This window comes from Carassius carassius, chromosome 18 (assembly GCF_963082965.1).
Source record: "Carassius carassius chromosome 18, fCarCar2.1, whole genome shotgun sequence".
In the NCBI taxonomy this organism is placed as follows: Eukaryota; Metazoa; Chordata; class Actinopteri; order Cypriniformes; family Cyprinidae; genus Carassius; species Carassius carassius.
In genome coordinates this window covers 14,381,508-14,408,473 of record NC_081772.1, presented here as the reverse complement: position 1 = coordinate 14,408,473, position 26,966 = coordinate 14,381,508, and the positions used below count along the sequence as shown (strand labels likewise).

Sequence of the window (26,966 nt, the reverse complement as noted above, 5' to 3'; positions counted from 1 at the left end):
TTCTTTCATTGTGCCAGAGGACTGTCTGTTCCATCATTATACTTCACAATATCTCACACAGTCTCATAAAAATGTCCCTTGAACTGTTAGTGATGGACACCTGCGGCACTGGCAAATCAGCATTCAACATATCACTCTCCTCACACAGCACATATCTGTTATGAGTGTGCTACCCAGCATGCTTTGTGCAAAGAAGGGGAATAAGGACTCCTCTGTCCACACAGGAAACAAGCCCATGAAACATGCCAGCAGAGACCACACTAGCCATTCAGAGACTGAATGATGCTTCAGAGGTGAAAGTGAGCAGCAAAACACCAAAACAAAATAAAATAGAGTGGTATCCTATATTATATCTGAATGATCAGCAGACTCATATTCATACAAATCTCCAGACGCTGGCAAAATGAACAGCAGCGTATCCACGGGTGAAAAGTGAGGCAGCTAAATGAATGCTAATTCTACGAATACTAATTTCACTGATGTACCATTGTTGAAACAAAATCTTTTCCTTTTGGAGATTTTTTGTTTTTCCCCATTAAAAAGATGGAAACTACATTAACCACTTAATTTGTAAAGTCAATTTGGGGCAAATTTATAATAGTAGGCTAATTCGCCATGGGTTTTAACTGAAGCTCTGTGGTTAATACTGCTTGATGACAGTTTTATAATACAATACTAATTCCACCCAAAATGCATACCTTAACCATGTAATTTGAAAACACTGTGAGCTTTAAAATATGGAATGATATTGCAGACTTTATTCAAAAGGCATAATATCTTGCTATTGTTTATAAGGATGACAACAGTTGTATGACTCATCAAAAACACCAGCTCAAAATATTGTGGTAGTTGTCCTTACTTGAACTTATATTTACAGCAGCTTAAAAAAAACTGTGTGCAATTCATGTTGTACAGATCATATTATACTAAATAACAAGAATATTAATAATTAAATGTTTTAAAAAAATGATGAACTCACTAGCTCAAATTTGCAACCCTCACTGGAATAACGTTCCTGCAAAATGATATTGTGTTGGTTCTTGCTCGTTTCGAGACACTTTTTACACAAAAAGCATGTTTAATTTTACCTGAAATTTGGCAGCATTAATTACATCGGTTGTAAGTATTGATGCAGATCTGAAATGAAACGTCTGGTGAGTGGAGCAAAAAGGTTAATGCTCTATCATTTTTTTTTTATAATGTACCACCTTAACTAAACCCCAAGCTAAACCTTACTATTGAACATCTCCATTAAATACATTAAAATAGCTGCCAAATATTTTTATGAAGATGGCCGGCAGATGAAGTTAAAGGATTTGAAGGGAATTAGGCTAAACACAGCAATCGCAAGAAGTCCCAAGTACATTTCTGTACACGTTATTAATAATAGTAATACAGGCAGGAGAACTGCAGCAGCAGCAGATCTTATACCTCTCAGCTTTCATCACCGACACATATCTAAAGTGGAGTTACACAAATAATGCTTGTACTTCAGTTGCATTTAGCATGCTTTTTCTCACAGTTCACAGCATGTGTGTGTATGTATAAACAGTAGCACAGAAGGCAGGGGCCACGTTCTCTTGAAAGTGCACGTTGTCTTCTCTACTGCACTTCTTTTTACTCGAGTCCACCATCCAACTTGCAAACCTCTTTTTAAGTTCAGAGACAAGTCCATCATTCATATTCCATGCAGGATCTCCTTTTCTCCTTAAGACAGGTGCACGACAAGCTTTGAGAAACTTTTTACATTTGAAGGTGAACAAGAACAGTAGTCAAGTTTTGTAACTGTAACTCGGTAATCCCATTGATATTCACAGTACGAGACTGTGGATCTCTGGATGACGCAAGAGAATTTGACTCTTGCAGCTTTGATTATATTAAAAAGTGTTTTGAGGACACATAGTCACACATACCATGTCATTCCCTTTCTTTATCCCTTTATCTCCTCTTTATATCTCATTGGTAAACTCTCTCTCTCACATGCACACACGCGCACACACACACACACACACACACACATACAGTACTACTATTTAGGGCAGCCAACATCCTCTAGAAAGCTATCCTCTCTGTGTGTGTGACATATAAAGCATATTTCTGGGGCACTCCACCCTGTTCACACTGGGAGATTCGCACACACACACACACATCAATATTTGCACAGAACATGGATGGACGGCATTCAAGAGTGAAAACTCTATCAAACGAGATATGAAACTCAAATAGAAAGCATGGCACGTCAGCCATCCACACTTTATATAAAGCACTTTTAATTCAGTCTGTCTGCAAATGACATCTCTGAGTTGATGTCAATTCATTTTTAAGTCAAATTCACAATATTTTAATTCATTTTCTTTTTTCACTCTAAGACATCCATACATACACATTACGTACACGTAATGTTTGGATTCAGTAAATAAAATGTTTTATGGTTTTAAAAGAAGTCTCTAATGGTTTTTGAAGGCTCCATTTATCTGATCAAAATACAGTAAACACAGTAATGCTATGAAATAGTATTGCAATTTAAAATAGCTGTGTTCTGTTTGAATACATTTCAAAATGTAATTTATTCCTTTTATTGCAAAGCTGAATTTTCATCAGCCATTACTCCAGTTTTCAGCTTCACGATCCTACAGAAACAATTTTAATATGCTGATTTGGTGCTCAAGAAATATCAATGCTGATAATAGTTATGCTGCTTAATATTTTTGTGGAAACAAAGATATATTTTTATCAGGATTCTTCTCACTGACTCCAAGCGATAGTGCAAAGCGATTTGTACAGCAAATATGATGCATCTTGTATACATGAACATTATTACTATTAATCTTGCAGGACATTATGTCATATGCACAGATACTTTATGGACTTGCCTGCATATGCATGTGATGTCAGCACAATTCTGACTTGCTAAGGATTTACGTCTTCCAAGGACAATCACAATAAAGTATAAACTCTACTGACATTTACTCAAAAATCCCAGAGGGAATCTTACCAAACTTTAAAACAACACAGCATTATTCCAGAACACTGATGAAAATAATTGAGATAATAGCATACTGTACAAAACCATGTATGTCAGGAAATTAACAACAACTGATGATGATAAATTCAGCCATCTTGACGTACTGTATTTAACAGTGGTGAGTTTATCACCATACCGATAAGAGAAAATAAATGATGGTCAGCATATTTCCCCTGACCAGACTCGATCACGCAGGTTATTTACAACTGCGACTGGCCCATGCCCCACATACTGAGAAGATGCAAGAGCCGAAACAGATTGTAGCCTCTGTGCTTTTGATTAACAGCGGTAGCCTTGGAGAGAGAGAGTTATGAGAATATATGGTGGTTGGCACACACTACATAACCTACTTCTACAACAGTCTGTGAATCAAAAAAACTTCAAAGGAAATAGCCTGGGTCACACTTCACATTACAAGGTAATCTTATGAGTACGTTCTGAGTAATACTAATGAACAACATGATGAAACCGGTGTTGGCTGGTACGTTTCTTTTCTGACTCACAGCTTGGTGTCACAAAGTTGTGTCCTGATCAAAAATCGGTAAAAGTTTACAACAGGGATCAATTCTGTTTACATTTCTTAAATACATTAGTTAGCATTAACTAACAATAAATATATTTCTAAAGCATTTATTAGAATTAGTTCATGTTAATTTTAATATTTAGTACTAATACATTGAAATCAAAAGCTGTATCGGTTAATATTATTTAAAGGACTAACATTAACAAAGATTAATTATCACCGAAACAACTGTTTTGCTCATTCATGTATTAACTAATGGGACTTCGTTGGAAAGTGTTACTTAAAAAATAATTGGTATTATCATAAAAATAAAAAAAAATTAACTCTTTACATTATAGCTTCAGGATTGATTGGGATATGCAGTATAATATAAGAATAGTTAATTCATATTTGATCTTAACATTGTATGCTAAAAACATGCCTTCACATAACACACTCCCCCCAGTAAACATATATAAGGGCCAAACAATATATATATATATATATATATATATATATATATATATATATATATATATATATATATATATATATATTCAAGGGCTGACTCGGACCAAATGTAATATTTTAAGAATCAAACAGTATATACCTGATTGAGACAATAAACATGAAAAAGCAAAAATAGGTAGCATAATAAAATAGCCTACTACTGTAAAATTGGCAAATTTAATAAATCTTGAAAATGAATTTTCATTTTATCCTATAATATCAATGAATAAGGAACTCTGCACTAAGCTTTAATGTAGTAGATAAAAGTACATTTTCATTACGGATTGAGGCTGGATGATGAGGGTCACTGTATATGTACAGGTATCCTGGAGGCAGGTGCACTATAGTGGGACAGGTGTGTTGCATCTCTGACGGCACTTTCAGCGTCCCGCTGGGAAACACTTACAATGATCCAGCTCTTATGTTTCATCTTAATTATAGAGCTTAAACGGGATTGAGTTGCTGTATAAATTCACAACCTGCACAACAAGTTTGACCGTTATGTGATTGAAATCAATGACAGCGATTCCGCTCCTTCTCGAACACGTTACGGATTTTGTTCCGAAACTGCGCTGTTTTCTCTCAGACAAAATGATTAAGCATCTAAAAGATGCTAATTAAACATTAAACATATAGAATAAGCTATTTATAAATATTAACAATTGACTGCAACCTTTTTGCAAACATCACAATAGAGTAACCTACATGCAAAAGATAAATGCTTACCGTGTATATCGTGAAAGAGAACGACAGAGCGTTTATTGTAATTTCATAAAAACAGAGCCGGCGTAACCGGAAATATCCTCGGATAAGGGGCGATGTGTGGCTTTGGTATCCAAGTGAAGGCTCGGCTGAACCTAGTCACTGCAGATCACTGACTGCGGCGTTGTTTCACTATCCACAAGCGATAGGGCTGCCGTCACTGGCGACAGCAGGGTGGGCGGAGCTTCGCGCGCTCGCGCGCTCGCTCTCCGTAGCGCTCGCGCTGCACAGATGTGTACGAGGATTAGCAAGAGCGGCTCCAGATGATCTCGGACAAAATACTATGTAGCTAAAATAGTGTGACAAGTTTACGCTGTGGATTATAAAAATCAAGCAGAGGGTCTGAACTGAAATAGTACGCCTGGACATTAAAGGTCACTGATATAAAAATCTGAGCACTCATATACATCCTTTGAGTGGAGGATTGACGCTTGGTATAGCGAGATGTTCATTGAGCAGTTGTTTCAAAAGTTTGCGAATTTTGTATTAAAACATTGTTGAAAAACATAGCCTAAAAAACAGCCTAAATTCGTCTGCTGGTGTCCAAGCCTGGGTTTAGTTAGGATTTGCGCTGAAAAGTGCCCAGAAAGCCATCTCATGCTGGTTTAAGTATTAAAAGTATATTAACTAGTCTACTAAAGAGAAAATAAATATTAAATTAATATGTATTTCCTCTTTAATAGTCTTTAATCTGTAGTACAAATTAACAGCTGTGTTTATAATCTAAATCTCAGTTTCTCAGTTAACATTAATCCATGAATTCCATGTTGAAACAACATCTTGAGATGAGTTTTGCTGTTAAAAACTGCCTCTTTCTTTTCATACACACAATTCAAAAGCTTGGGGTCGGTAAGATTTTTAAAATGTTTTTAAATTAAAAAAAAAAAGTATCTTATGCTACCAAATTCTCATTTTTTTTTGTTGAAAATAAAAATAAAAAACAAAAAATGGTAACAGTAAAAACAGTAATATTAAGAATTTTTTATGCATTTAATGATTTCTTTCATGAATAGAAAGCTACAAAAAAAATATCCTTGCTGAATAAAAAGTAATCACATAAAAAAAACTCTTACTAATCCCAAACTTTGAACAGTAGGGTAACTGCAAAATTAGACCACATGAAACAACTTTAATCAATTTAAATACTTTAAATACAGAAGAAAGGTATAATTATTCAGGATATTTTATTTACTTTTCAGACTTCAATATACATTTTCGAACTGTTCTCTGATGCCCTCTATTGCTCAGAGTGACTAATTGCAAGGCAGCAGGACCACTGCATTCTCAACTGCATTTGGAAACACTAATGTTACAAATAAAAGATGATAAACAACTGCAAATAAATAATTGCATTTCTTTTCATTTAAGATGGTTATTTGTAGACAACAACAGCATTGACCTGGTGAGATGCACGTAAAATACACATGTATGACGTAGTCATCTGAATGTATCTCAAGAATCCATTTTGAGGCAAACACCAGAACCACATCAGCAGGTCTCAACAAATTCAGATCCTTTCAGCGTCTTAAAAGCTGTCACCTCAGCCTCATGTCCCTTCAAAGGGATTATCTCTGTCCAGTCCGGAAGAGATTTCTATGGACTGTTCACTTTTTGAGATTTTCCTGTACCTCCTTGAAGATCTGTTCCTCTAGGCTGGATGTGTCATACTCTTTCAGCATATCGTACGGCCTCCACGGTTCTGACCACTTCTGAGCGTGCTCCATCATCTCTGGGGTCAAACATAAGTCAAAGCGGATACCCTTAATGTTAAACTTGGGACGCTCCCAACGTTTAGACCACGGCTTTGGCCTCATTTTTACTTTTAACTACAGGAGAAAGAAAGAAACATACAGGAAAGTATTTAAATTTAGTGGCTGAACACTATATATTAGTGGCTGCAGGTATATATTACCATTACAGATGAAAAATGTTTTACTGGAACGTCTTACCAGATTAACCGGAACATCTCCTGTTATCTCATAATGGACAGGTTGCATGTCAAAGTCGAAGGTGCTGTACTCAGGTAGAGCATCTCTCAAGTACATGAGATTGTCGTCCAGTCTCTTCTCCAGCTTCAACACTTCAATCTTGCGCATACGTGGACTGTACAACTCATAACATATCTCCACACCTACAGTCAACAAAAAACCTATTACCATGAAATTCATAACAAAATGACAACAAAAGTCAAAAAGCATTCGACTTTTTTTCAAAAAGTATTCTCATGTTTAGAACAGCTTGGTTCCTGTAGCTCACTTTGTTTCCTCCGCTATATTTCATATGTGTTTTGTCCACATAAATGTATTATTCACTACTGTAAAGTGACGTGAATGGCAGACTTTTTGGACTAATCATTGTAGATCATTTTCATTTTTGTTAATTTATTAGTTGTCACACCACTACAGAACAGACATTGAAACAAAACTAAAATGTAAAAAGTAAAATTAAATGTGACAAGTTTTTTTTTTTTTACCCTGGCCATCGACCACATTCCTAAGTATGAAAGTAGCACCCAATCCTTTTCCAGAACGCTGAATGCAGATTCCAACGAAGCGATTCAAGTTCCCGTTCACATGAGGATCAGTCATGGTCACTGCTAAAATACTGCCTACATGAAACAATAAAGAAAATATTTAAGGAGGAACAGAGAGTGGCATTTTTCAATCACCCTAAAATGGAGGAGTCTTGCAGTGTGTTACAATCATTAGTATTTCTTACCAGCGTAAAACTCTGGAATGTTGAGAACTTTCCGTCTCTGAATCATGTCTTTCCGTTCTATTGAAAATTTGACAGGGTTTGTGCGCTGACGAGGAGGGATGAACTCTGGACTCAAAAACCTAATCAGACATTTATTTTGTGAAGCAACTGAATCATGAAACATTCTACTAATAACAGTTTGAAAATATAAATATTAAACAGCTGACAGTTATGTATAGTGACGCAAACGTTTTATCAAATTTTGCCATTTTGAGTTGGAATCTTTTAAATGGTTTGTGAGCATCTAACTGCCTCTAATAATAATAATAATAATTGAAAAAAAAAAAATATATATATATATATATATATATGCCTTCACTTTTTCTGTTCTCTTACTTTGGTCCTAGCTTTTTACTTTTATGAATGATGTCTGAAATCTTGTATCACAGGCAATTCTCGTGTTTATTACCATCTTATGATACATTGCTTGTTGTATTTCTCAACTGTAAGGATAAAAGTGTCGGCCAAATGGATAAATGATAATGTAATTAAAAATTTTCTAAAGAACCTGTTATATCTCAATAAGCTGGCAAGTGTAAACTAAAACACAATCATATGCATTTATTCCACACCACACATACCGTCGCAGAGAGGCTTCTTTCTGTGTTTTGTCTATGATAACTGGTTTGGATGGAGGGGTGAACTTTGGAGGTCCATCTGACGTTACATTGTGCCTCAGTACAGACGTCGACAGAAGTCCTAGGAATCAAATAAATATTCTTTATGTGTACACATCATTTTAGGTTTCGGTAATAGTTAACTTATTCAATACATAAGTGCTGTAAACATTATAAACTACCCCAGAGTTATTCACTTTAAAGATCGTCTCATTAGTGCTCTTTTCTGTTTTTACAATCTAATATGGTGATGCTAATGGGGAACATAAAACACAATAACATACGTTCATACTGAGGGAAATTTCTAAAAATCCGTAGTAAGCCCATCATTTGTCTCGTCCTCCCTGTGCACCCCGCCATGTTTGAATTCGGACAGGGGAGCGTGTATAGAAGAAACATTCTGATTGGCTGGCCAACCTCGATAACGATGCCTGTGGCTGGCTGGATGTTGAAAACGTCTTCTTCTTCTTGGCTTTTACTGTCTATGTTTTAAAGGCGGCTGGCAACCACCATAATTAGGTGCATTACCGCCACCTTCTACTCGGAGTGTGGAACAGAGAGTTACGTTCTGCTTATTTATCCCGTCCTTTTAAGAAAATTTATGAAATATTTATTTCACTTGCTCATTTTATAAAATATTTAAAATGTACCATCTGAATTCCATTCTTTTTGATTTCAACTATCATATTACTTCTTTCTTCCTCATATTTGTATTACATTCAAGAATGTTTCTTCTGTTTTGCATTGTTCACATAGTCCATTTGGATGCTTCCCCTAATATTTTGAGTATACTATTAAGATTGAAATGTCCCAACAATATTCTAGTATAGACAACCTTTCTTTCCTTCTTTTACCAATGTCTTATTTTTTTTTAACTTACTTTGTTGATTAAATTGTAGAGAAATCTACCCTTTTCGTTGTTGTTTCGTTTATGTGAAAACTAAAATGCATTATACCATATGAATTATTTTTATGTTAAAACTATGGCGCTCTAAATTAATCGTGTATGAATGCTATAATTACAAAAAGTTGCGACCGTCCCAAAATAAACAAATTTGACTGTAAAAAAAAAAAAAAAAAAAGAAATTAAAAAAGGGATTCTCAAAGATGACAAAAAAATTGTACTAGAATACTAAAATGACGAAAGTGTCAGGGGCTAGTGCCCCTCATGTGACAAATCTACGATCCCCTTACTTTTTTATTTGAAGCGGTCTAAATAAATCTTTCATAGGAATAGCTCTCATTTATAATCAGTATGTTCACTTATTGTTTTCTTTTGGATGAGATACAAACAGTAATATTTCTATGGGTAGGCCTACTACCTAATCAAATACAGATATGTGCGCATGCGCAGTGAGGCTGCTCCTTGTGGCGGAAGGTTCGTGTTTAATCCACTGACACACGTGTTACTGTGTGGCGTCTGCAGTGGTCAACATCAGCACACAGTGGACCTTCTCATATCCGACAAGTCTACCAGCGGGCCACTCGAGCAGCCGTCAAGTAAGATACTTGCTTACCATTTGGAAGTAGAGAAGTTATAAACATAATTGTTTTGCTAAGTTACCATTACAATTTTTATTGTAAATGGCTGTGATTTAATATGCACCAAAACAACCTTCTCAGTCTTCAGTTATTAACGTTACTTATTAGTGTGTGACTTAATACATTCACAGAATGTTTGTTGTGATATTATTCATTTATTCATGTGATTTTAATTTAAGTTGACCTTTCAATCTTTCCCATTATCACTTTTATTGTAACTAAATAGGTTACCTCTGTCTAGGCTGTGATTGTCTGCCTTGTGATGCAACCCACAAATTATTTGTTTAACCCGTTCCTTATTTCATCACTTATTCCCCATAGAAGTCAATGTCTAAAAATTTTCTCTTTGAAATAAATTAACCCAGCTTTTATTGCTGATCATTTTAAGGTAAGACAGGAAATGCTCTGCTATTATCCCCCAGTATGTACAAATGGGGGGGAAAAAAATTGCAGCACAAGTTTCTCTTTCTGTCTTCCTATCAGGATCATGCCTGTCGTGCGGTTTTACAGAAAAGAGGAGACTGGTGAGGGTCGGGTCATACGAAGGATTGCACAACTGTATCCAGATGTCACTATATTAACAGAGCTTTGCTACAATGTAGAGCTGGACGGTGAGAGAATGTTGTATGAAATAGCAATGAGTTTGTGACTCTGTGGCAGGTCAAGTCACATTTATTTTATTTGCGCTGCACAATACATATTGTTTCAAAGCATTAATAAACAGGAAAACAGCATTGATGTTGGAATTTAAAGTTCTTCATTTGTGAAATTAATACAATCAGCTGTAAAGCAGGTCTAAAACAGAACAGGTCATTATTCAGCTCAGTTTAGTTCATTAGAATAAGTTTAGTTCAGTGAAAGTGTCAACATTGCAAAGTTAATTTGTTATGACGCAAAATTATTTCAGTTGATGTCAGTGTTGATACAGTTTAGTTCAATAACAGTGTCAGTGTTGCAGAGTTCACCAATTATGAAACAAATTAATAAAGAAGATCTACAGAAGGCAATAGTGTCATAAGCTGGCTCATTTTTGTTCAAGTGTTGTTTTTTTCATCCAGTAGTGTGAGTGCAGCCATGCTGGGAATATTTCTGAATATTAGGTGTGTTTTTCTGAAACCTCAGCGGTGCCTCTCTTCATCTTTGTCATCTCATCAGCATCATCTCTTTCTCTCCCAGGGTCTGACTCTTTGAGTGTGGAGCAGAAAGGTACATTGTGCTGGTTGTTTAGTCCTCCTTATTCTGTCAGCTTGTTAGAGGAGCCCACTCTAAAACCAGCGAATGGTGCAAGGATGGTGGAGATTGGACCCAGGTAACATCTACCACTGCCTTATCATGATGGTATGGCATTTTAATCTTTAATACACATCACATCTTTCAATTATATCTTGACCTTTATAGGTTGAACTTCTCCACTGCTTGGTCCACCAATGCTGTGTCCATCTGCCGAAGTGCAGGTCTGAGCCAGGTGACGAGAGTTGAACTCTCCCGCAGGCATCTGATCAAGGTCACGAGAATGGCTTTAAATAGCTTTACATTTCAGTGCGATTTTTCTTTTTCCACCCATTTTGATTAAAAGCTCTATTTTTCATTTCCATCTAGCCCCAGAAAAGGAATAATGGTGTTTTGAAGGATGGCGAAATGGAGAGGCTGATTTGCTGCTTGTATGACAGTATGACCGAATGCGTTTACTCCCACCCAATCATGTCGTTTGCTGTTGATATCCAGCCACAGGAAGTGTTTGAGGTGGACATTCTAGGAAAAGGTCGAACTGCCTTAGAGCAGGCCAATGATGAACTCGGTAAGAGATGCTTTTGGAGTCTGGACCACTTTTCCACTAAAAAATAAATAAATAATAATAAACTAGCTTGAAGTACCATTGTAATATCTAGTGAGAGGCAGATTAATCAGCCAATAGTTGGTCTTTACAACATTTTCCACCTCATCTGATTTGCCAAATTGTAAAAATTCCCATATCTGTCAAGTACTAGTGTAACCATCTGACGCTATCTCATCATTTTACCATTATATTAGGAGTACAAGGATATAAAACCAGTAGCAGTATCACATGAACTACATGAAAATGACATTATTCTTAAAGACTAAAGACACTGAAATATTAAAAAAATATGACTTAAATTCCTTAAGAACTGTGTGTGTAGGCACTAATCAGTGATGAGATCTGCGCCTCTTTCTTCTAGAAATAATGATCCAGTATTTTAAGATCACATGCGACTTAACATGATTAGAGAAAGAGTGGATGTCACAAGATAAGAGGAGCCATTTTGATTAGATCACGAGGTGTTTGAAAGGAAAGAATGAATGACTGTGTGAGACACAGTAAACCGGTGGGTTACACCAAAGTTCACTGTCTGCATCTAAGATTAGTGAAGGCCTACTGGGTTAGAAATAAAATTACACTGATTTTTAACTGTTACTTTGACATTCAAGCCTTCATTACAAAGAGATCATTAACAGTCCATTAAAATGTAAAGGTATTTCTTATTTGGGGAATAGGTCATAATAGTTTTTCTTCATTGAATTGGACTTTTTTCAAGTCTTACCTTAGCAAATTTTGCCGCATTGTGTCAGACAAGGTTTTGCTCTTTACTGTTGTTCGGCATCATTTAAAAATTTGGGGAATGTAAGATTTTTTTTTTCTCTTAAAGAAATGAATACTTGTACTTAGCAAGGAGTCAAGGCCACATAAAATGTATCAAAAGTGACATTAAACGTTTACATTGTTATTTGAACATTGTCAACATTGATAATAATAGTAATATAAATGTTTCTTTAGCAACAAATCAGCATATTAGAATGATTTCTGAAGGATCATGTGACACTGAAGACTGGAGTAATGATGCTGAAAATTTAGCTTTCCCATCACACAAATAAATTGCTTTTTAAAAATATATTCAAATAGAAAACTTTTAAATTGTAATGATATTTCACTATTTTTACTGTATTCAAAAACATTAAAATTTTATCCTCAAACTTTTAAACAAAAGTTTATGGAAGATCTGTCTGTTTTGATACTGTAGTTTTAACTGCAATTTTATTTCAATTCTTCAAAAAACTCAAAACAAAAAACAAATTGGTTTCTGGGTCACCTACAGTTGCGAGAAATGTTACTCAAGGTGTTTTCCTGTTCAGTAAGTTTATGTATGTTACTATAATAAGTTAATGTTAATTTAATCATTGAAGTGTTGAAAGTAATAGTTACAGTACCATAATAAATGCATTATGAACAGGATGTCCTGTAAAATGGTTATCTTGTCTGAGTTAACAACAGTAACCAAGGGTGGAGGTGCTTAGCAAAGAGGCAGTTTAGAATATTTTGTTTTGTTTTTTGCATCCATTTCTGAGCATCCTTTTCTTCATTCCATGTTTATCTGGTTGCTGTCTGTGTCTGTCTATATGAGCAGGGTTGGCGTTTGACTCTTGGGATCTGGACTACTACACGGCACTCTTTCAGAAAGTGAAAAGGAATCCTACCAGTGTAGAATGCTTTGATCTGGCTCAGTCCAACAGGTGTGTGCTCTCCAGAGAGTAAACACCACTGGAAAGTGTGACTTTTATCTGCAATAACATGTGCAGTGACAGTCTCATGCTCTCTCTGCCCTGCAGTGAGCACAGCCGCCACTGGTTCTTCCGAGGGCGAATGATCATTGATGGAGAAGAGCAGAAGGAGACGCTCTTCAGTCTTATAATGGGCACTCAGCACCATAGCAACCAGAACAATGTCATCAAATTCTGTGACAACAGCAGGTTAGATGCTTGACCGTGAATGTCAACCCTTTTGAATTGCACTTGGACAGAATGTCTCAATCTGTGGTTCTTGTGTGTTTGTAGTGGCATTAAAGGCATGGACCTGGAGTGTATGTATCCCACAAACCCTGCGCAGGCCAGTCCATATAAAAGGCGACATGCTAGCAGACACATCATCTTCACTGCAGAGACACACAATTTCCCCACCGGTCTGATCCTAAATACATTTAACCTGCTTGCTTATTTATTTACAAATGTGGTATGAGAATTAGAATTAAAATAGTTATTACTTACAGCACGATCAATAAGCAAAATATTAATTGTAGCATGGAAATATTCAAATATTTTTGCAAATATTTTAATAATATAGTACATTGAAAAGTGCTATGTTTTAGTAATAATTATATATATATATATATATAAAATTACAATATTCTTTCTTGCATTTATTTTGTCTCGAATTGGCTTTTATTGGTGTATTTTCAATTATTTTAATTTCTTCAAATACTTTCAGTTTTGTCTTATTTTGATTTTTTAAAATATTTTTTTATTTATGTGTAAACAATTGCCAGTTAATTGTTTTTTTTAATGTAATATATATATATGTGTGTAATAATATTTTATTTTACCTTTGCACCTAATGAAAACAATTTTTTTTTGTTTTGTTTTAAGTTAACAATAAAAACAATAATGTTTATATTTGAGTCATTAAATGCTCTTTAATATGTCCAGGTGTTGCTCCTTTCAGCGGAGCCACCACAGGTACCGGTGGGCGAATCAGAGATGTGCAGAGTGCCGGAAAGGGTGGTTATGTAATCGCAGGCACTGCTGGGTACTGCTTCGGCAACCTGCATATCCCAGGTAAACCTCAAATCATTGGGCTCCTGAAAATGTTAATCCATTTGTTCTGTTTGAAAATTAAACCTCAACAACTTAACTGAGTAGGGCCCTAAAACTCAGTTCATTCTTTTGCCATATTTTGTTTTGTAAGCACACTTTTCCATATCCGGATCTTTTTTCTTCTCAGGGTTTGTGCTCCCATGGGAAGAGGACGGATGGGAGTACCCATCCAGCTTTGCTCCTCCACTCCAGGTGGCCATAGAGGCCAGTGACGGAGCCTCTGACTATGGCAACAAGTTTGGGGAACCAGTTCTAGCAGGTTAAAGCTAGCAGGACAATAGCCATCTGTTTATTTGTGTTTTTTTACAGTTGTTTACCTGTTCTTTTCTTCCACATTAAGGCTTTGCTCGTTCCTTTGGAATGCGTTTGGTTAACGGTGAACGGCGGGAATGGATCAAGCCGATCATGTTCAGTGGTGGGTTGGGCTCTATTGAGGACCAGCACGTGAAGAAAGAACAGGCTGCACCAGGTACACAAGCAAAAATATACACCTGATGCACCATAATCTTTTTAGAATTTTTTTTTTTTAAATACATTTATTCCTGTGATGGCAAAGCTGACTTATTGGAAGCAGTGATGCATTTTTCAGTTCAAAAGGAAAGTGTTTATTTGGAATATAATTTTTTTTTTTACATTCATAAATGTCTTTACTGCCAAAATGAATCGTTTAATGCATCCCTGTTGAATAAAGTATTAATTTCTTTAAAAAAAAATCTTTGTCTTTAATCATTACACTGTTTTTTTTTGTTTGTTTGTTTTTTTCCTCTTGTACTTGGAGGTATGGAGGTGGTGAAAATTGGAGGTCCTGTGTACAGGATCGGTGTTGGCGGAGGCGCTGCTTCTTCTGTACAGGTACACAAAAATATAAAAATGTAATTAATATACAAGCTGCTCTGAAGTTCAGGGTTTTTTTGTGTTTGCAGAGTATGTCTGTGTGTTGCATTTTTCATAGACTGTGATGATGTAACTTAATGCATGTGTGTGTGTGTGTGTGTGTGTGTGTGTGTATGTATTATTACAGGTTCAAGGTGATAACTCCACTGCCAGAGATCTTGGAGCAGTTCAAAGGGGAGATGCAGAAATGGAGCAAAAGATGAACCGGGCGCTCAGGGCCTGCCTGGAGCGAGAGGAAGGAAACCCCATCTGCAGCATTCACGATCAGGGTGCTGGGGGCAATGGTAAATTTTTATAAGTGCAGTATTTCCCTACTCAACAACAGAAACATGTTAACTTGTAAAAACATATTGTTATTTGTGAAGGAAATGTGTTAAAGGAGCTGAGTGAGCCTGCTGGTGCCGTTATCTATACTAGCAAGTTTAAGGTGAGATATTGCCTTTAATAAAACATCTGTATCTTGATTTTTATGTCAATGTTTTATATAAATATTTTACCCTAATGTTTAGAGAGGTGACCCCACCCTCAGTGTTTTGGAGCTGTGGGGGGCGGAGTATCAGGAGAGCAATGCTCTCTTGCTTCGCCCCTCTGAACGGAGCTTCCTTGAGAGGGTGTGTCAGAGGGAGAAATGTCCTGTTGACTTTGTGGGCAAGATAACTGGTGATGGCAAGGTGAGTCAAACTACCTTTTTGTAGCTGAAAGTGTATTTTGGGACACTTCCTGACACCTGCTCATGTGAATGTATTTCTCTATAGATTGTGTTGGTGGACGACCTGTGTAAACAGACCAATGGACTTGATAGTGGGCTGTGCCCTGTGGATCTAGAGCTGGACTGGGTCCTGGGAAAGATGCCACAAAAGGTGCAAAAACAATTTTTTTTTTGTAGATTAAACCCTACCAGATATGGTCTGAATCTGCTCAAGGCTTCACTAAGGGCATTGCTGACAAAGAAATTAGAAATTGTGGTGAAGTGCACCCTCTCTTTGGCTGATTTTTGAATTGCAGTGTCTAGACTCCCAAATTTAAATGATCTTCAAATAATGCTTTTTGGATTTTTACTTTTATGTTGCTTTCTACTCAGTCAGGTCTACATCTCTTTTTAGGAGTTTATATTGGAGCGCACGGCTGTGTCTCTACAGCCTCTCTCTCTTCCTGTGGGTCTTTCTGTTCTTCCAGCTCTGGAGCGAGTTCTCTGGCTGCCTGCAGTGGCCAGTAAGCGCTACCTCACCAACAAGGTACAATACTCACTCCTTAGCACATGCATGGTAATTTATTACTTTTTCATGTTTGAATATTGCAGTGGTATGCAACTGGTAGGCCAGAAATAGGTTACAGGTCTGTTCTCAGTAGTGCAATAAAATGTTTAGTCTTGCCATCTTTAATTTATTTTATTAATAATTAGATTAATAATAATGAATTTAAATATTTAATTTAATTAATTACAATATTTAATCAATTAATTGTCTTATCTAATATACAGGCATTACAAAGGAATTTAATTGAATTTAATACATTTTACACACAACCGTGTTCCAGGTTGATCGATCTGTGACTGGTCTGGTTGCTCAGCAACAGTGTGTGGGTCCTCTTCACACTCCACTGGCTGATGTAGCAGTTGTTGCCCTTTCTCCGTTCAGCCTCCAGGGAGCAGCCACGGCGATAGGCGAGCAGCCGATCAAAGGGCTGGTGTCACCAGCAGCTGGGGCTCGAATGGCTGTGGGAGAAGCTCTCACTAACCTGGTGTTTGCAAGAGTGTCTGCTCTCAAGGTGAAGAAACCTTTGCATTTTTGAACATGTTAAGTGACTGAGTGCATGTAATTTGGAAAATAATGTGCGCGCACACACACACACACAGACAAATCACCCAAGGATATCTGTGCATATCTTCACAGGATGTGAAGTGCAGTGGTAACTGGATGTGGGCTGCTAAGCTGCCAGGAGAGGGAGCGTGCCTGTGGGAGGCGTGTCAGGCCATGTGTGAGGTCATGGTTCAGCTGGGAGTGGCTGTGGATGGGGGGAAAGATTCACTCAGCATGGCTGCACGTGTGAGTGGAGAAACTGTCAAAGCCCCAGGTACCAGTGTTATGCATGTCTGGATAAGGAATGGACAACAGTTGATTTTTCTAATACATAAAAAAATGAGAAAGTGATGGCTCATAAATTATAGCATGACTATGTCCAACATGTTTTAAACTCTATTGTTTACAAGTTTGAGTTTAGTAAGATAAAATAGCTACATTTTTAAGATATATTTAAATAGGAAATAGTCACTTTAAATTATAATAATGTTTGGCCTTGGTTGAGAGACTGAAAATTCTTACCAACCGCAAACTTCTGAACAGTAGTGTCTATATCTAAAATGTTTATGTAATAAATAGAATATTTTGTAAGAATTAAAAGCATTTAAAATTATGCATCAATATTGGATGCATCTAAAGGCACATGCCATCAGCTCTCATCACTACATCATCCATGTCACACATCCACCACAGCACCACCTAAAGCATTCAGTTGTAACTGTGAGGGATTTACTGTAGGTGTGGGATTCAATGATAAAAGCATATTTCATGGTTGCTTACAGCAGGCAAAGATAAAGGTACATAATTCAGAGCTAGTTTTACTTAAGTTAACTTCAATGTGTTAACTAGTTGGGGTCACCACTCACCATTAATAGTGAACTAGACATTTGCCGTAGCTGTATGTTATTTATATTTTACAGTAGGTAAAACATTGCTGCGTGCATTTTATGTCATACTACAAACTGCTCTCCTTGTGTTTTAGGCTCTCTGGTTATCTCTGTGTATGCTGTGTGTCCTGATATCACAGCCACAGTGACCCCTGACCTGGACAACCCTGATGGCAAAGGTTGATCCTGGATCTTTACCACTTTTAGCATGTTTAACCTCTCATATGAGTCTTATACTTCTGCTAATGTAATGTATGTGTGTACATCTCTCACACGCTCTCCCATCCCTTCTCAGGTGTGCTTCTGTATGTGCCTGTGAGCTCAGGTAAATACAGGCTGGGCGGCTCTGCTCTAGCTCAGTGTTATGGGCAACTCGGAGAATGCAGTCCAGATCTGGATCAGCCAGACAAACTCTCTGCTTGCTTCAACACCACACAGATATTGATTCAGGGTCAGTCTTTGCTATTATGATTTTTTTGTTGTTGTTACTTCATCTTATATATAAATACATCAGTAATACTATTTTTCCTATGCTGTACTGTTAAGAATAATAAAAAAAAACATCCATAAACTGATCTAGGGATAGTTTTTGCTCTTCCCAAACTCTGCTGGCCCTATTTGTTGATTCTCAAAGCTCAGCAGCATATGATCTCTATACAATCTGTTGATTTTTACTTCATATTTGCAGATCAACTGCTGGCTGCAGGACATGATGTCAGTGATGGAGGGCTCATTTCCTGTCTGCTGGAGATGGCCTTTGCAGGGAATCGTGGGATAAGTGTAGACTTACCTTTAGAAGGCGTTGAAGGTTGGTAATTAAACCATTTGTTAAAAAAAAAAAAAAAAAAAAAAAGTTTTCTGTTAAAGGTACTGGTGCCAGCCACCATAAGCCAGTTTCCATCCACTTTTTCATTACGGTCGGCAGTGAAAATTCCAACATGCATTTTGCATTTTGGAAGTTTTATTCTCATAAAATCACATGCACTCAATTGTTTTGAATTAGCATTTATTTGTAAAAACAAATAATAATTTGTAGATCAGTGTTTTTACTAGTTAAATAGTCACTTACCTGTGTACATCCTTATTTGTGATTTGATTTTGTTTTTTTTATCCTAGGTAAGATGTTGCATTCTTTTATTAATTATATGATTAAAAATACTATTATATAAATAATTATAATTTTTATAATCTTTTTATATATATTATCATAAATTGTTATATAAAAATTGTTCATTTTAGTTTACATTTAAATTCTTTAGTAAAGCTTTTTTTTATGTTAAACTTTTTTAATCATATACATAAATTGTATTTTATTTAAACTGTCAGTTTATGAAAGTGATTTTTGATAGACTTCCTTTCAGTTAAAAATAACAATACTTTTCCAGAAGTGTTTATTTTGTACTCTTGAGCACACAAGGGAGAAATAAATTTGCAGTTTGGATGGAAACATCGCTATAGATGTAATGCCTCATGTCTTTCCTCATTCCTCTCTTTCAGTGATGGAGGCTCTTTTTTCAGAGGAGCTTGGTCTGGTTTTGGAGGTGTGTGAGCGTAATTCATCAAGTGTCTGTCAGAGATACACAGATGCTGGTCTCCTCTGTCACAGAATTGGCAGAACTTCTGGTTTTGGCCCTGATGCCAGGGTGCGTAGAGTTCTTTTCACTTAAAAGCATATGCATGGACTAAAGGAGCTCAGTGGAATATTATTGGACATCAGTGATTTAAAGGATTAGTTTACTTCCAGAATAAAATTTTCCTGATAGTTTACTCACGCCCATGTCATCCAAGATGTTCATGTCTTTCTGTCCTAAGTTGCAAAAGAACGTGTGGCAGAACTTTTTTTTGTGCGAGTGTGCAAAAAAAAAGCGTTCAATAACTGCTGATTTCTTCTCCATACTGTCTTATAGGTCATAGTGAGTGTGTGTGGACAGGAAGTGCTAAATGAGCGTCTACCCACACTTAGGGCGATATGGGAAGGTACTAGTTTTCAACTGGAGCGACTGCAGGCTAATCCACTGTGTGTCCAAGAGGAAGAAGAAGGGCTTGCTTCTCGGACACAGCCTTACCTCAAGCTCACCTTTGACCCCTCCCAAACACCCATCATTAAAGAGCTCTGTGAGACTATGAAGCCATTTCACAATCCCAAGTCTTTCCCGTATTCATACTTGACTTGTATGTTAAAATATTTGGCTTGCGTTTCAGCTTCTGGGAAACCCTGTGTAGCTGTGGTGAGAGAGGAAGGCAGTAATGGAGACAGAGAGATGTCTGCTTCTCTATTCATGGCTGGATTTGAGGTAAAGATACCTACGCAAAAAAAAAAGATGAAAGTTTGTTTTTAAATATATGTTGGAGTTTGTAGTAGGTAAATTTTTTTGATTAAAATAATTTAGGGATGATATTTGTTCACCAATAGCAGAAATGCTGCTTGTTTGCTATTAAAGTTTTTAATTTTAGCTGCTAGCAGGAATGAGTTTAATTCATTTTGACATTTTACCTTTCTTCTTATATGATGTGTAGGTGTGGGATGTCACAATGCAGGACCTGTGCTCAGGCTCCACGACCCTTGACCCATTCCGAGCCGTGGTGTTTGTGGGTGGTTTTAGCTATGCAGATGTGCTGGGGTCAGCTAAAGGTGAAAATCACACTATTGCATGTTGCAGCAATCTTACATATCACTGCTGAACTGTATGTAAATTCTGCAATCTAATGATAACCAGCATTAACTCATCCCCACCATTAAATGTATATATTATCTTAGATTTGTGACTCAGATCATAGGTTATCTAGAACTGGACTTGGCACTCTGCATACTGAAATTGACTGGCTCTTAGCACTTGTTCTCGAGCTGATAATCAAATGCTTTAACGTTTTCTTATTCAGGGTGGGCTGCCACAGTGACCTTTAACCCAAAGGCTCGTGAGGAGTTTGATCGCTTCCGCAACCGGGATGACACGCTGAGTCTAGGAGTGTGTAACGGATGTCAGCTTATGGCTTTGCTGGGCTGGGTGGGTGAAAGAGAGGATGGAGGTGAGGAGATAAAGCTTTCAGTTTTATTTAGTCAATATCAATCATAGATTTTTCATAAAAAATTTCACTCTTAACTACTCTCACTGTATTTTATTTAATTCATTTTTATTGTAGGTTCTGATGTTACTCTGACCCATAACAAGTCTGGTCGGTTCGAATCGAGGTTTGTGAGTGTAGGTATCCTGCCCTCTCCGGCTGTCATGCTTAAGGGAATGGAGGGGTCTGCTCTGGGCATTTGGGTCGCTCATGGAGAAGGTTAGAAATATGTTCACTGTAACACTGTACTGTACAAGTGCATTTACTTCCAAAAGTCTGAGTCCACTAAAAAAAAAAAAAAAATATATATATATATATATATATATATATATATATATATATATAATTTAAGAATTATTTTCTTCATAAATAGATCTTTAATTCTAAATAAAAGAAAAATATTATTTTTGCACACATATATAATTTTTATTTTTATTTTTTTTAATCCCAAAACTTATGCACTGTATGTTTGTTAGGTGTATTGTTAGAGGCATCATTTTGGCTTAGTTATATAGTTATAGTTAGAAGTATACAAAGGCAAAAGCTCTGTACTGTGTGTTTTTTCCTCTTGAGTGACTTTTTAAAAACCCATCTCTTTTGTTCCACAGGTCTGATGCAGTTTCGTGATCCTGAGGCTCAGAAGAAACTTATTGGTGCCTCTTTGGCTCCTCTGCGTTATGTGGATGACTCGGGGACCCCGACTGAAATCTATCCTATGAACCCCAATGGTTCTGCACAAGGTGTGGCAGGCCTCTGCTCAGCAGATGGTCGTCACCTGGCCATGATGCCCCATCCAGAGCGAGCTGTGCTTGGCTGGCAGTGGGCTTGGGCCCCTCAGCACCTCAGGGGATCCCTGGAGGCCTCACCATGGCTTAGCATGTTCCGTAATGCAGCGCTCTGGTGTCGGAGCTCATAGAGATATGCTAATGTACAGTTGTGATAGACAACTAAACAAATAGGCCAACTTGATAAAGGGATGTTCTTAGACTTTTTGAAATCTTACATTACTACATACAGCTCTAGTTTGTATTCAGGTAGAATTAACATGTAGAGTCCTGCTGAAAACACATACATGCCTCAACACATACATGTCTTAATTCATAATGGGCTCTTTATTGAGCATTTTTGAGATATAATAAAACATTAATGGCCGATTATCTCCATTTTTTATTTAAAAATAATAATTATATATAAGAAAAGTTTGATGAAACACTACACTCTAAATTTGTGCTATTTGAATTGCATTATTAAAAAAATGTAAAGAAAGCTAAATATACATTCCTAACATTATCATTCCACTAAAAGTTTTATTGATGAATCACTGCAAACACATTTCAAAGCATTAAATTCCAAGGATTTAAAAAATTCCTGATTATAAAATGTTTCTGTTGTGTGTGTGTGTGTGTGTGTGTGTGTGTGTGTGTGTGTGTGTGTGTGTGTGTGTGTGTGTGTGTGTGTGTAAGGCATAATGCACAGCATTAAAAATCGTTTAATGCACAGCTAGCAATAGATTATCTCTTAACTAATCCATACCTGCCAGCCAATAAGAATTGAGTATGCAGACAGACAATGGCATTAAAAGGCAAATAAACAATATTTATATAAATATTTATTAGAAACTTGCATATTTACAAAACCACTTTACATTTATTATATTTTATATATATTATATATATTTTATATATTTTATATATTATTTTTGAAACATCAGAACTCCTCTCATCTAGTGCTGTATGTGTATTCTAGACACATCATTGAAAATCCATGTTCAAGAAGACCAAAGTGCAGCAGGTCATAACACTGTTAACCTTTGCCAACAAGGTTGATTAGTGTCATTTCAACATGCAAGTAAGCACATTATCACAGTCTTCTATAAGGAGTCGGTCAGCACTCCCTGTGTGACCGAGTGCGCTCTTGTCCTCTGCGGGCCCATCTGCTGGTTGATGTTAATAATGCAGATAAGAAGAAGGAAGACCACTACAAAATCATCCAGCATGCCCAGCACACTGCTCAGCGGCCCAGGAAGTGACTCCAGTGGAGAGGCCAAGGACATGGCAGCGCCAAATCCACAGACAGCCACCCTCAATAGAAACAGCCACACCAGGCCACCAATGTTCCCCAGCCATCGCACCAGAAAGAGCAGGAAGAGAGGTGTATCGCACAAGTAATCCTTTACCTAAAAAAAGAAACATTAGCATATGACCTAGCACGTGGGATATCAGTGTGGGACGTGTATCTACAATAAAAACATGTTCTTGGGTGTCTTCCAACTGTAGGAAACAATGCCATTCCTGGTCTGAGGTTTCACAACATTTGTGGCATCAGGAACTAAAATAGGTGTGGTGATGTGATATAGTAGTCAAGTCAAGTCTGCTCTATTACAGAGCAAATAAAATGATAAACACTGCAGAGAAGTAATAATGGTACTTGTATGGATTTATTGGGAGCGGCACTAGTTTATCAACAAAAAGAATGGTTTTATGATGTAGTTTTTCAAGCCAGCCGCCATCTGTTTTTCTGAGCATGGCATGTACAGTGCAATGTCCAATTACAGTAGCTACAATAACATTGTCTGTCAGTCTGACTTCACAAAAACCAAACTGGTATGATTTCAGTCAAAGCAAATGTTTGTACCTGTCTTGGTGCTCCAGAGTAGCGCTTGTTATAGTCTCTGACGTGTTTTAGCACTTCTGTCTCTTTACAGTCAGTTCTGGTCTCGCTGAAGAGATGACACATCTTATTCACCTGAGAATAAAAAATAAAAGACAACAAATAAAAAGAGAGCTTTGTCTTCTCTGTATGTTTAGACATATATAGACAGTAAAACAGTAATTATGAAATATTACAATTTTTTAAAACGTTTTCTATTTTAAAATCTTTTAAACTAGTGTATTCCTGCTATGGCAAAGCTGAATTTTAAGCAGCCATTACTCCAGTCCTCAATTGGGGTAAGTTAAAAAAAAAAGAAAGAAAGAAAGAAATAGTCTTATTCAGAACTTAAATGTAAAAAAAACATCAGATAAAATGCATTTCTTTTTTTCTTCAGGAAGCGTGCATCAGCTAAGAAGGCTCTTACCATCTGTCTGCACAAAGGACAGCTGATGGCATCTAACCAGGAGCAATGTTTCCAGTAAGATATCAGGCATGGTGCTGGAGAGGGAAAGAGACAGAAGACAGATTAGCGTGGGTCTCTTCTTTACCATGTGCCAGAAATGTGTTATTTTCAATAGTTTATTCTGAACAACAGCGTTTATCAGCTAGATCTACACAGAAATGCATTGGCTTTGGTGACTCTGAAATGACATTTGGATTCCACCATTCACATTATGTTAAAACAACACAAAAATATTGTTTGTTGCTCTTTATTTTTAGATTCAGGTATATCTGGTAAATCATATTCAATGGAGATTTTCTCAAAAACAATTATTTAACATAAAGTAGCTGCTCAAGTTCACTATATATTTGGTAGAGCTGATGATTAGAAGGAATAATACAAATTATAGTAGGTATTGCACAGATAATCAAATCTGAAAAAGACATGCATGTGTATCAGCACGTTTATTTTATTACTAATTTTTATTGCTTGTATTATCTTATCTTATTAATGTGCTTGCTTAAAGCACCTGCGGTGGAAGAATTACAATGTAATGGAACAACAGTTTAGAATTTTGTTTTAATCTACAAATATTCACTCTTTTAGTGTGTATTCACATGATCTGGGTCTGGTGAGAGGCATGGCTATCGTAACTATGACAACAGAATAATATTAAACTCCATGCACAACACTGTAGAATCACATGACCAGGTAAGTGTTGAGTACTCGCAGTGTAAATGGCCACCACCATCTGCTCTCTCACAGTTCGCCAGTTACACTAGTATCTTTTTTTTTTTTTTTTTTGCAATGATGTGTTTTGAAGTAGGTTGACGCACCACAGAAAAGATGCCCACAGTTGGTCTCTACAGGATAGCTGGCAATCTGTAAACACACAGGGCAGTGATTGTCCCTGTTGCCTGCTGGTAACCATATCTTAGGCAAATCCTGCAAGCATGAAAATAACATTATTATTTTGAATTAATATGAACTTTTCCAAGTTCTTAGAGAAATACTGTTTTAAAAAAAGCAATAAATGATGATTAATAAAATTTTATACTATGTATTTCATGGAAATATTGCTCTATTGCATGTGTCATTTATTTCTATGATAATCTATGACATTATATTATTGCAGTATTTCACTGAAATATACATTTCTAATAAAAATGCTACATTTAATTATACAAAATTAAACAAAATACACAATATAATAATTTTACTGGTACACTAGTTTACTAGTAGGCAAGTGCATGTGTGTGTAGGAACGTGTATGCACCTCTCTGTTGTTCACGTGAGGATTGTGTGGCTGGCCTTGACTCCTTATCTTTGAGTGTGGAGAACACCTTCAAAAGTGAGAGATGCAGTTATTAAAAAGCAATAGTGTGGATTTTATTCCTAGCCATTTTGTCGAACTGAGAGACTAAAGTGTAAAAGGAGTTTAAAAGGTCACCGTCATTATATGTGAAAGATGAGTTAAAACATCATCATTAAAGTATAATTACAGTTTACAGATTTTCTTTTGAAAATCTGAGTTAACTGTATTGGAAAGTACCTAATTACTCTTCATTAGGTTAAAACTGTATTTATCTCAAGATAAACCCTGGTTTATTTATTTTTGTTTACAAAATGTATTACACTTTTTATGTGTTTCTGGACAGGAAGAGTCTGGAAGAGCACGTACAAAATCTAAATTTAGCTGTCTGACACACCTGTGTGTTTTACTCATACAAGATAACATCAGATAGCCTTAACGTTACATCAATCTTTGACAGTACTGAACTAATTTGCCTTTTATATGAAAATAACTATTTGCATCTTATATCATGCAGCTATGTTATCTCATAAAGCTAAACTGTCTGTAAAAATACACAACGTGCTCATGATCCCATGTAAAAGTATTTGAGAATTGTAGGACTGTGAGTTCAATTTAGAATTGAATAAAGTTAGATTGACATGACTGAACTGCCTGATGTCATAATATTTAGTATCTGTGTGGTGCCCCATATTTATTGTCCCATAATACCATAACACAATTAATATGCAGTCTCAGGACTCTTCATCATAACATGTATATTTTAAAAAGATTCTGCGTACCATTTAACTGCTTAAAACAGCATCTATAATATATATTAATGTAATTTCCCAGTTACATAATTTGCTTTGTTCATAATAGCGTCATTTTAACATTCAGTTTACACAGCAGACAGTTCCAAATTGGATTAAAAATGTGCATAAAATGTATGTTTAAATATATAAAAGTTTGTCTCTCTCACCTGTTGTGGATGCTGCGACTTGTAGGCATTTCTTTTTTGTTTTTTAATTCAGTTGCTTTCTCTCGTGGAAGGCAGAGACTGGAATGCTTTCTTACTGCTTCAATGCACACAGTAAATTTGACAGACAGGTTAATCATTAACCAGGGCATCAGTTCTCTTTTCTTTTTTTTTTCTTTTTTTTTGGAGATTAAGCAACTAGACTTTTCCTGTTGGATTTCTGAAATTCAGGAAACTTGCTTGCAATCTTACGGGCCTCTACAATATGTTAATGCATGTTAAAATGTGTTGATTGACTACATTTGCACTGAACAAAGCCATAGCCATTTCTCGGTCTCCAGTGATATATTTTTTGTCATGTGACCACTATCACAGGTTCAAAGACACAGGTTGTAAGTCTTCTCAAGTAGGTTAGGTGTCTGGTAAACCTGTCAATGGTTTACTGTAAGTTTACACAATCTACAGCTGCCCCATAGTAATGACCAAAGAAAGGCATTTCACTGGGATGCCTGGAATAATCATATCCAGGGCAATCCAGCAGATTAAAATAAACTATACCCAATAGGCTTATTATATTAA

At 36.4% G+C, this 26,966-nt stretch overlaps 4 protein-coding genes across 6 annotated transcripts in view; 1 reads left to right on the top strand and 3 right to left on the bottom strand.

Moving 5' to 3' along the window:
- The window catches only part of LOC132092503 (intersectin-2-like), a 36,953-nt gene extending 31,962 nt beyond the window's left edge, over nt 1–4,991 (bottom strand). The window contains exon 1 of the mRNA XM_059498755.1: nt 4,831–4,991. The gene's annotated coding sequence lies outside the window, so the exon portion shown is untranslated. The remainder of the gene's footprint in view (nt 1–4,830) is intronic.
- Nucleotides 4,992–5,966: 975 nt separating this feature from the next.
- Nucleotides 5,967–8,637, bottom strand: LOC132091887 (large ribosomal subunit protein bL19m-like). Its single transcript, XM_059497971.1, has 6 exons — nt 8,458–8,637; nt 8,138–8,255; nt 7,518–7,636; nt 7,273–7,407; nt 6,749–6,930; nt 5,967–6,625 (listed from the first exon to the last, which is right to left on the bottom strand). The coding sequence occupies exons 1-6, from the start codon at nt 8,570–8,572 to the stop codon at nt 6,404–6,406; spliced, it is 891 nt and encodes a 296-aa protein (XP_059353954.1). The 5' UTR covers nt 8,573–8,637; the 3' UTR covers nt 5,967–6,403.
- A 914-nt stretch (nt 8,638–9,551) lies between these two features.
- Nucleotides 9,552–21,996, top strand: LOC132092502 (phosphoribosylformylglycinamidine synthase-like). Of its 2 annotated transcripts, none has more exons than XM_059498753.1 (29): nt 9,552–9,673; nt 10,199–10,326; nt 10,892–11,024; nt 11,114–11,219; nt 11,315–11,513; nt 13,138–13,243; nt 13,340–13,480; nt 13,565–13,689; nt 14,213–14,341; nt 14,508–14,639; nt 14,721–14,849; nt 15,159–15,232; nt 15,402–15,558; nt 15,640–15,701; nt 15,784–15,945; nt 16,030–16,134; nt 16,378–16,509; nt 16,811–17,041; nt 17,167–17,347; nt 18,056–18,139; nt 18,256–18,411; nt 18,649–18,768; nt 19,458–19,603; nt 19,868–20,075; nt 20,163–20,254; nt 20,478–20,592; nt 20,841–20,987; nt 21,102–21,242; nt 21,632–21,996. In XM_059498753.1, the coding sequence occupies exons 2-29, from the start codon at nt 10,203–10,205 to the stop codon at nt 21,937–21,939; spliced, it is 3,945 nt and encodes a 1,314-aa protein (XP_059354736.1). In that variant the 5' UTR covers nt 9,552–9,673; nt 10,199–10,202; the 3' UTR covers nt 21,940–21,996. The 2 variants fall into 2 exon arrangements, with proteins under 2 accessions (XP_059354736.1, XP_059354737.1); XM_059498754.1 differs by lacking the exon at nt 9,552–9,673 and adding an exon at nt 10,081–10,103.
- Nucleotides 21,997–22,710: 714 nt separating this feature from the next.
- si:dkey-183n20.15 (RING-HC_RNF170 domain-containing protein) lies at nt 22,711–26,520 on the bottom strand. Of its 2 annotated transcripts, none has more exons than XM_059498752.1 (6): nt 26,391–26,520; nt 25,409–25,460; nt 24,954–25,062; nt 24,100–24,173; nt 23,658–23,768; nt 22,711–23,199 (listed from the first exon to the last, which is right to left on the bottom strand). In XM_059498752.1, exons 1-6 carry the CDS (start codon nt 26,417–26,419, stop codon nt 22,894–22,896), a joined length of 681 nt encoding a protein of 226 aa, XP_059354735.1. In that variant the 5' UTR covers nt 26,420–26,520; the 3' UTR covers nt 22,711–22,893. The 2 variants fall into 2 exon arrangements, with proteins under 2 accessions (XP_059354735.1, XP_059354734.1); XM_059498751.1 differs by having other exon boundaries at nt 22,714–23,199; nt 25,394–25,460; nt 26,391–26,519.
- Nucleotides 26,521–26,966: the final 446 nt, after the last annotated feature.

Coding starts and splice junctions, on each gene's coding strand:
- LOC132091887 (XM_059497971.1), bottom strand. CDS start 8,572: ATGTTTCTTCTATACACGCTCCCCTGTCCGAATTCAAACATGGCGGGG. Junction 8,256..8,457: donor AAATTTCCCTCAGTATGAAC/GTATGTTATTGT, acceptor TTTGATTCCTAG/GACTTCTGTCGACGTCTGTA. Junction 6,626..6,748: donor GAGATGTTCCGGTTAATCTG/GTAAGACGTTCC, acceptor TTTCTCCTGTAG/TTAAAAGTAAAAATGAGGCC.
- LOC132092502 (XM_059498753.1), top strand. CDS start 10,203: ATGCCTGTCGTGCGGTTTTACAGAAAAGAGGAGACTGGTGAGGGTCGG. Junction 13,481..13,564: donor AAATTCTGTGACAACAGCAG/GTTAGATGCTTG, acceptor GTGTGTTTGTAG/TGGCATTAAAGGCATGGACC. Junction 14,640..14,720: donor TGGGGAACCAGTTCTAGCAG/GTTAAAGCTAGC, acceptor TTCCACATTAAG/GCTTTGCTCGTTCCTTTGGA.
- si:dkey-183n20.15 (XM_059498751.1), bottom strand. CDS start 26,419: ATGCCTACAAGTCGCAGCATCCACAACAG. Junction 25,461..26,390: donor AGTCGCAGCATCCACAACAG/GTGAGAGAGACA, acceptor TCACTTTTGAAG/GTGTTCTCCACACTCAAAGA. Junction 23,200..23,657: donor ACTCTGGAGCACCAAGACAG/GTACAAACATTT, acceptor TTCTTTTTTTAG/GTAAAGGATTACTTGTGCGA.